We start from the raw sequence: 10,000 nt of genomic DNA on the forward strand, positions 1-10,000 counted from the left end.
AATGTTGAAATGTGATATGCGAGAAGTTTTTTAGTTTTGCTCTGTAAGCAGGAAGGGTTCACAGGCCTGTTGAAAGCGTGCTTGAGTTTCAACAAAATGAGCCCCAAAATCAGTGAAAACTTGTGACGCAGATGAATAATAAAGTAGCTGCTATTTCCAAAATGATGGAATTACCTGGTGATAATAACGTCGTACGCGTCTTGGAGAGTAAATTTTGACTTTGCATAAACAAGAGTTGGGCGATTGTGATCTTTGTTTTGACTTCGCTCATTTCATTGTCAAACTTTATAACACTTGACAGAAAAAGAAACTTTTTAAAAACCCGGTATCTTGCCATCATTTGACACAGATGCTTCACTGTTTGACGAGTAAACATGCCGCGGTAACTTAATCACGGCGCCCGCTGAATTCCGGCCATGGCACTTTTCGATTTTGCAATTTACTTGAACATAGCAAAAATCTCCCAAAATGTTTGTCGCTGATCGTAACTTTTTATATTCTATATTCACGGTTCAAAATTAATGTTGTTTTCATGTCGTAAATATTTCATCCTCGATCGACCGTCCCGGAAACTTCCTTCTGCTCTTTCTGAAAACTTTGTATCAATAGTTATTTGCTTTTTCATCAATATTTGTTTTGCATAAAGCAAGCTAACAAAATCTGTACCTTGCTGAGTTCGCATTTGTTAGCGTTAATAGTATTTTCGGTCAGATGCTTCTGTTTTTTATGACGGGTTCATTGTTTTGGTCTCCCATCCTAACACTAACCCCGCTCAACAGGGCTTGACTTCAGTGAAGTTTAGTATTACAAAGCTCTCAGATGCTCAGAGGGCACACTTGTGGTGCAAGGAAGTTGTAAGGGAACTTGAAAATTATCAACATGTCAGCCCAGAAGCCAATGTTTCTCGCTTCTCCTTTATTTGTTGTTCTTCAGAGACTGGAATGCTGTATTTCAATACCACACAATTCAGTGCCTTCTGATTTTCTGTAGCACGCACCACAGGCAACCCAGTGTATGCTTCACGGAAGCATCTCGTTTTTTAGTTTTTTTTGCAGTGAAAATACCAACACCGTTTTGTACAACGAACCGTGTTAAAATAGTCCTAGAAATTTGAGCCGAATCGGACTGTTTGAGTAGTAGCCCCGTAAAGTTAAAGGTCGATTCTTTGGCAATACTCTAAATCCGAGATAAATGCCAAGTAAAGTTTTTATGCTGAAGTCAAGATATTGCCGCGACCCAGCAAATGTGCTTTTCAAGGGCTTTTCGAAGATTGGATGAACTTAAATCTTTTTCAAAGCGATACTTTAAGTCATAATGTTTATATTTCTGCAAAATAAAAATAAAACATTCTCAGAAATTTTACATTATCGAGCAGCCTATGACGAGACCTTAAAGAACGTGACCATCAATAAAGAAGAGAATTATGTATTAATGGTGACTCGGGGATACTCAGAAAAATCCCAGCGCTCGTGGGATCTGGTCGCAAGACAGTTTTATAAAGATTACCCAAGATGTAAGAGAGTGATACAGAAAGTATGGCCTAATGGTTAATGTGCTCGACTCCGGAGCGAGTGGTCCGGGTTCGGGTCCTGGCCGGGGACATTGTGTTGTGTTCTTGGGCAAGAAGACACTTTACTCCCACGGTGCCTCTCTTCACCCAGGTGTATAAATGGGTACCGGCGTAACGCTGGGGGTAACCCTGCGATCGACTAGTATCCCATCCAGGGGGGAGTTAAAAATGCTCCTAGTCGCTTAATGCTACGGAAACCGGGTATAAGCACCGGCGTGTTGGGTCATGGGCTCGGAAAGCGCTTTCCTTACCTTACAGAAAGTTGTAGAGAGATTTCACGAGCCTTTTCAAACGCGAGTGTCGCAGTGCAGTGACTGACTCTGAAGTGGTGAAGTGAATCACCATTCCCCTTCGGACGTTTCAGGCCTAATTTACAATTCTGTTTGGAGGGGTGGGGCTTTGGCCAGAATGCTTGTTATGCAGTTTAAAAAAGGTTTAAGGGAGGTGAAAGAACAACACCGGCAATTCCCTGCTCTTCCCCGACTCTCTCTGACACTGAAAACCTCTCCAGTTGGTTGGTGCGCCAACAATGACCTTCTTTGACACAAAATGAGCAATGGGCACTCGTTGAGGAACGCTTATGTGATGTGCGGTGAATCCTCCCCGGATCAAGACCTTTCAATCGCAGATCACCATCATCGATTACTAGTCGACTTGTTCAACGACCGCTGCTTTGTTAGGGCCGATTTAGACGGTACGATTTTTGTCGCATGCGACAGATCTACGCCACGACTTACGATTGCCGCAGCATTTTAAACCGTGTTTTAAAATGCTACGACATTTTTTCTGACGTACACAACAATTGTAAATCATGTCGTGGGCCTGTCGTAAGCCGTTGTCGCATGCGACAAAAATCGTATCGTGTAAATCGGCCCTTACGGTCGTCAAATTCTCGTTGCGGACCAAACCGAAGATTCGACAGAACTGTTCTTTTTTTGCTAGATCGTCAACAAGACGACACCTTTTTCTTGTGTCCCTTTTGACTGTTCTTCAACAAATTGGGAAAATCGTGGCAGAAAATATACCATTTATTCCTCTTTGAGACTGTTCCCCTGGATCTCTCGAAGTATCTGCGACCGTCGAAGATCTCTGGATTGTATGTACAAAAATGCCGCGCTGATATTTTTCCAATTTGGTCTTCCGTGATGGCTTTGTCTCGTTTTCTCATCAATTGCAGAAAATCCGAAAAACCACACTTGTATGTATAATTAATATAATAATACTATAAATGATAACACTAATAATAATGATGATAATTTACTTATACATCTGCGAAATCTGCCTTTCCGTCTTTGCCATTAGCATCATAAAAGTTTCACTTCAGCTGTAATTACCATTTCCGTGAAATCTGTTATTCACGCCTTTAATCTGTAAAATGAAGAAGAGCATTTGGTGGTTTTTTTGTAGTAAAAGAAAATTCCGGAAAATTTCGGATATCAGTGGTTTTCCAAGTCCCTTTTAGCTTAAAAGTTGATGGCGTAAGACTGCACAAGCAAGTGCTTCTACGCAAATCGTGTCCATAGCAAAGGTTTGACTTGAACAAACATTTCTTGTCCCTCCAACATCCCATAGCTTGCGCAGCGAGTTAAAACGACACATCGAATTCGGAAGCTTGCTGTTGGCGTTATGGAACGTAAAGGAAAGCAGCATCACCCTTACTCATTCCATAGAACTCTGATGTTTACATCTGCGTGAGGGAACTGATACTCAAGAGTTCAAGGCAGTGATGAAGTATCTGAAAAATATATACAGATGTTATGAAAGGCACGGTATACATAAACGTGCAAAAAAGGAGCGAGACCAGTATTTTTCCAGTACGAACCGATCAAGCTAGTTCAAAAAGGTTTTTATTATATGGGCTCTCTTGCATGCCTCCTTCTCGAAAGTAAAATTCGTAATGGAACTTGACATAACTCAATAAATAACATTTTTCGCATTTTTCTTTTTAAGTCCGAGAAAATAAAAAGAGAAAATGGGGAAAGTTTGGCAACTTATATACGCTCCTTCGTGACAAGTCCATCTTAGCGGTCCGTATTGCAAATTCGGACAGCTCAGCGCTCAGGGAACCAATCATCTCGTACCGGTTTGCCTATACAATAAAGACCATTAACATCACAATGAAGCTAACGTCGGATAACCAGAATTTTTTCCTATTAATTTACTGACCTTTTGCAAAGCCTTCATTAGATAAAGTCGGGCAAACATTGTAGGGAAAAGATGACTCCGCGATTCCTGGAGAGAAACAATGAAGAATGCAAACAAGGTGGGATAAGACCCTGTTATCTCGTAAGGATGAAGGGGGACGAAAGCGTGGGATGCTTTGCATCCCCCATACCTTCTCGGACAAGGAAGTATATGCCCCTTCTCTCAATGCATTGTTTATAAAATCCTGTGAAACGTTAAAGGACAACTGAAGGCCAAAATCAGCAATTTTCCCAACATTTTTTTTTAATTTGTGGGGTTATTTCTTGTCGTTTTCTGTTTTTTTAGAGAAAATTACGTTCGAAGTTGGGCTTTCCCCGCTGTTTCTGCCTCTTCAGTGCGGGCTCAAAAACTAAATCAGCACCCTGCTGTAACGTATGATATGGGGAACAAAGATTTCGTAATCAAGAGAAACAAGTGCTGCTGTGGATATTGTTTCCGTTGTTTTGCAGTTTCTTCGCGGACTAAATATTCACGACAAACATCAGTCAAAAGACTGCCTCTATATGGGGCGCTCTCGCATGTCTTTCTTGCATCATACGTCATAAGCTGCAAAAATTAGCGCTGATTCCTTCTGAGCCGCAATGCTGATGGCCCAAAATCGGAACAAAAACATTTTTTAGGTGGAAAAACGACGGATATGCCAGAAAAGAAGTTGAAAACTTTATTGTGCATGGTCTAAAGTGTAAATAAAAAAATGCTTAATTTTTTGCCTTCAGTTCCCCTTTAAAGAATTCTGTTTGCAAAGAAAAGGGCACTGAGTTCCCGCTGCTGTGGTTTGACCAAACAAGACGATATCTCGTTGGAGACATAGAGTACAATCGAATTTCACCTAACTAACACTTCTGTACAAATCGAGCCAAGATAACTTTGAATGGAGGGAGACGACCGCCCTCGTGCTTTAAGCCAGCCCAACGTTCAAAACTCACATCAGTGCTTCCTCTTCTCTAAGAAAAACGATTTTCAAGAAACAAAGTGACTCACCCCAAGGATGTGCACTCGACCATAATAAGAGCTAAACTTGTGACTCAACGAAATCAGAAAACAACAAATCTGTAAGCAATCCAGGAAAAATATACTAGATTAGCTGAAAAAGTAAATATTTTGAACAAGAGCCGATACAACGTAGATTTGATTATTTAACGTGCTACTACGACCAAAAAAAACTCGTCTCTTTCTTTGGATTTCAAAACTATGTTAACTAAACACTAAGCGAACCAAGTTTAAGACACTGATTTTAAAAAAAACAATTGTTTATTTTAAGTGAAATTTTGTTACTTATTGGTCCACCATTACTAACTTTAAAATCTTGAGAGAGCTAGGTCGAAAAGAAAATGACGTCAAAGACTCAATGGTTTAAGAATGCAATACGTGTGTACGCGGCTGAATTAATATGCTGCACGGGAGTTTCGTTTAAACTCGTGTTGTGCATATATAACAAGTTGCGTTTACACGCTACAATTTTAAGCTAGTGAGTAAATGATGTCAGTTTTCCCTAGATCCAACCCTCTGAGGTCCAATCGGTTAGTTTTCAACGTGAGCAATGGCGGACCGTAAAATCCAAAGCTTACACTCAAAATAAACAGCCTTTGGATAAAAAAACAAAGCTCAAAATTGTGCCAGTCAGGTGTTAAGCAAACTCGCTTTCAAAACCTGAAGAAAAAAAGGACATTAGTTTTTGATCATAGTAACACTTTAAGGTAGCGGCGTAGTCTAGTGGTTAGGGTGTTGGGTTTGCATGCGGGTGACCTGGCTTCAAATCTCGTTCTAACCTCTGGTTTGGATTTGTTTCCGGTTATCCCGGAGTCAATTCTACCACACCTTGTAAACAGCCGACTGGTTGCCTCCTGCTAGTTGGGCTTCTTAATCATTTTTCTGTTAAAGTTTAAATTTGTTTCTTTCAGATTATTAAAAGTGGGGTGCCTGTGAACTAGCTTGACAGCCAAGTGCATTTCCACTATAACCAAAGCTCTTTTTTTTTTTTCAATGTACTATATTTCGGCAGGCAAAACCAGCCTTCTTCAAGTACAACTTGGGTGCATTCTTTTGGGAGTATCCTGGCTATTCTCATTCCGGATTACGAATAGCAGAATACACGGAATATTAACTCGCAAAAAATAATAATTATCTAGAAACGGAATACTATTAGCGAAGGTGACTTGGTACTATTGTATCTGTGCATACGCCAGTTGAGTTGGCATGGCGACTAAAAAGGTTCCCGAATGTTTGGAGTATGAAATGTTGAAATATAGTAGTTTAGTTTACCGGTTTAGTCGAGGCTTTGGTTTGCTTCGTTTGCCAAAAACCTCAAGGGGGAAGATAACGAAGAATTTTTTGTACTTGTGAGTGCTTTGCGTAGTGCAGGACGGCGGCGTTAACATGCTCGGATACATGGGTTTGTCGAGGAAACCAATTAATGCCAATTTCTTTTGGCCAGGCAATGGCACTTTTTTTAATAACACAAACTGACAGCTTTTCTTGTTCTAGCACCGGTAAAGAAACAGAACAAAGGGCAAGCACACCATCTACGTAGATGCGTGCGCACGCATCTACGGCAGATATTTTGAATCGCTATTCTATTCATATTTTTACAATTTCAAGCCGCCGTCGAGCGATCGGCCGCCCGCGTATTATTTGCTGCCAAAACTTTCCCAAAATAAGGCATATTCTGCCCATTCAGACAATTTCAGTCCTAAAAGTAAGACATCGCCACATGAACCAAGTTTAATGGCGTTGCTCTGACGAGTCTCCGAGAGCTCATCCATCCGAACTGGTAATGGGAGGGTCGTGGGTTCAACTCCTGTGGAGGTTCAATGGAACACTTTCCTTTTTCGTTTTTGTCTTTTTGTTTTTTGTTTTGTTTTGTTTTCGGGTGGGGGGGTTGTTTTTTTTGTTTTTATTTTTATTTTTCGAGCACCCCGGGGCCCCATCGATAAAAACACACACTTGTTCATTCATTTACTGGGATAACATTTCACCATCTTATCCAAGCAGTAACGCGGGACACCTGTCAAATGAACCTAGTTTAATGGCCTAGCTCAATCCCACGGGTCTGCTGTAACTCAGTGGTAGAGCTTTCCAACTAGTAATCGGAACGTCATAGGTTCGACTCCAACAAAGGAAAACTCGGATGTTTTTCGAGTTTCCCCGAGTCACCATCGACAAAGAGATGCCTTTCTTCAAATATGTACTTCTATAACCAACAAAAATGTCGTTTTGCGCGTTAAAAATTCTCGAAGAGCGATTTACGTCCGACCAACCTTGACCTACAAGGCAAATTACAGCGACCAAAATACTGCGTTGGGAAAATGAAGTTGCGGTCAAAAATCGCAGGGAGATGTAGGAAAAAGTTCAAAGTCGATGTCACTAGATCCACAGCAAATTCCAAATAGATCTGAAAGCAGGCTGGTCTGGCCAGTCGAAGTATGATACAAGACAATTCAATATTACGCTGGAGCAGCTCTTTCTTGTAAACCTTGCCCAGTAGTATTAACGTCCACAATACAACTCGCTTTAAATTAGCTTTGTGACTATGAGGCTGCGACTCTTTTCTTTTCACTGCCACTACGGCTACCGCCGAAACAATCAAAGAAGACAAAAATAATAATCGTTCTTAACTACTATATAACTTGGCTATTTGCTACGTGATGATGTTCACTCCCGGCCAGCCGAAAGAAAAATACAGTGTGAAGACATTGAAATCACTATTTCATTTACGACACCAAGACTAAACATGACCTTCTCTCCTCCAAATTCACGTAATTTCTCTCCTGTCACCCCTACAACTCTGGGCCCGGTTGCTCAAAAGCCGATTAACGCTAATCCCAGATTAAAAATTAACCAAACAGTTTATTTCTCGTCTCTCAAATGCAGTTCAGCACTGATATTCGGCAAAACTTTACATTAAAAGAAGTCACCCTTGAAAAGCAAAAATAGGCAAAAGAAACTTTCACCAAAAAGTTGAAAACATGAAACAAAAGTTTACGCTAATCCTGGATTAAGTTACTGGTCAGAGTTCTTCTCTGTCCTTGTGTGGGCCCAGTTCCATCAGTAGGACTAACGATCACATGGTTCACATGGGATAGAAATCTAGCCCTTCGCGTTACACTACACTCACTTCAGTTAATTCTGTTTAAAATATAAGTGCTACACGGCCAACGTTGTATAAACGTAACCTTTCCTTGTACTTGTACATGTCAATTGCCGTGACTTTAACATCTTCAGTCCCCACGGCCTGCTCCCGTCTGACCTTGTAGCTCAGTCGGTAGAGCGGCGGAGATCTAACCCGAAGGTCGTGGGTTCATTTCCCACCCTGGTCAGAGTTCTTCTCTGTCCTTGTGTGGGCCCAGTTCCATCAGTTGGACTAACGCTCACATGGTTCAAATGGGATAGAAATCTAGCACTTCACGTTACACTACAATCACTTCAGTTAATTCTGTTTAAAATATAAGTGCTACACGGCCAACGTTTGTATAAACGTAACCTTTCCCAGATTTAGTTAATCGGCTTCCGAACAACCGGGCACTGGAGGGAAATCCGGCAACGAAGCCTGAGATTTTTCCCACATATGGGAAAGATCCGAAGACCACCAAATATTAATCCAAGTAATCCTGAAGCTATCCCAGAATAGTATTTTTATTAGTCCCAATCTATTGTTTCGTTCTCCAATCACAGACAGCCTCTGGAAAGCTAGAGGGTTTTCCCCTATCCCAGGGACTTACAATACAATACATACTTAATTGACCGCTCCCCATAGGGGCTTTTCAGGACCAATGAAACACAACGAAACGACAGAACAGAACAACAACAACAACTGTTAAGAATCCCAACTGGCTGGAGACAAACCAGTTGGCTATTTATAAGTGCAGCTGGTAAGTTGAACCAGGGACTACCAGGATCAATTTCAACGAGTGGTTAGAGCGGGTCTTGAACCCGGGATCTCCGGATCTCAAGGCAAGCGCCCTAACCACTGGGCCACACTGCCTCCTTGACTTTCATGACGGATTTAAACTAGGTTTTGCTACTCTTTTCAAAGGACCTTCCTCCTGTTAAAAAAAAAAACAAACCTTATTTGTGTGAATGGTAAAACTTTGTGATTTAGTGGTCAATGTCGGGACCGTATCTTTTGTAATTGCTGGAAACGAAGCTATGAAGTGCAGCAACAATTCCCATTCAGCCTGTAAGCAAAACGAGAAAAAACATGAAAATCATCACTGTCTCATTCTGATTATTAAAAAAAAAAAACAGCAAATACACGAGGCTCTACGCGACAAATAAGGATTTCGATGATAAGTATCTGCTGATCAGAAAAAATCTGAATTTGGATGAAATGCTGCCCACCTCGTCCCGAAGGAGGCTGAAATCCACCTCGTCCACTGGTGGTAGATTTGGATATACACCTGTTTAAAATAAGCGAAAAGCAAATCATAAAAAACCGATGATGATGATGATGATGACGATGACGATGACGATGACTATAACGATAACGATAACGATAACGATAACAGCGAGAAATGCGTTGGAAACGTATGGAAAACACCACTTGAGACAGCGAAAGGCTGCTAGAAATAAAACGCCTTTAATTTGTGTTGTTGTTGTATCAGTAGGCTCTGGCAGAGGATCAAAAACCTCAAAATTGGCCAACTACATTGAAACTAATTTCTTATGATTTATCTAGAAGGAAAAAAAATCCATCCTACCATTATTCACATTTTCTTCAAAGTTTTGAAAGAGTTTGGAAAGCCTTGCACAGTTATACAAAACAAAGGTAGCTTGTCTAAACTCCCTGGAAGTTTCACACACATCAATCTTTAGCTGAAATTAAGAAAAAAAATTAAAATTATTATCAGCTAAATAAGTGGGGCCGACATAAGCAAAACATTACAAGGCGCTGACAAATGGCACAAAACGCTACCACACAATATCCACAAAAGAATTACTCTACACCTCCAGTGCTTTTTAAGCGTTTTTACATTTCCTTCCTCTTCTCTGCGCATCTGCGACTTGAAATGGACAAATGTCAAGATTTATGCCAAATGTAAACACACAACCGAAAAACATTTGATTCGCTCTTAACACCTTTGAATTCACCTCGTGAACATTTTGGCGAGTTTGTAGAAGTTAAACAAACCAAAGTAATAACGAAAAAGTTTGTTAAAGTTTGATCGGCATGACAATATATTGTCATATATATTGTCATTATATCATATTATATATTGTCATTACACA

At 40.6% G+C, this 10,000-nt stretch overlaps 1 protein-coding gene across 1 annotated transcript in view; it reads right to left on the minus strand.

Moving 5' to 3' along the window:
* Positions 1-2,811: 2,811 nt before the first annotated feature.
* The window catches only part of LOC138021671 (DALR anticodon-binding domain-containing protein 3-like), a 16,852-nt gene continuing 9,663 nt past the window's right edge, over positions 2,812-10,000 (minus strand). The window contains exons 9-14 of the mRNA XM_068868608.1: positions 9,472-9,586; positions 9,113-9,171; positions 8,839-8,949; positions 4,757-4,825; positions 3,737-3,802; positions 2,812-3,305 (exon numbers count right to left, since the gene is read on the minus strand). Coding sequence (XP_068724709.1) covers positions 3,252-3,305; positions 3,737-3,802; positions 4,757-4,825; positions 8,839-8,949; positions 9,113-9,171; positions 9,472-9,586 — 474 coding nt within the window. The 3' untranslated portion in view covers positions 2,812-3,251. The remainder of the gene's footprint in view (positions 3,306-3,736; positions 3,803-4,756; positions 4,826-8,838; positions 8,950-9,112; positions 9,172-9,471; positions 9,587-10,000) is intronic.

The sequence above is a fragment of the Montipora capricornis genome, chromosome 10 (assembly GCF_036669925.1).
Source record: "Montipora capricornis isolate CH-2021 chromosome 10, ASM3666992v2, whole genome shotgun sequence".
Classification (NCBI taxonomy): Eukaryota; Metazoa; Cnidaria; class Anthozoa; order Scleractinia; family Acroporidae; genus Montipora; species Montipora capricornis.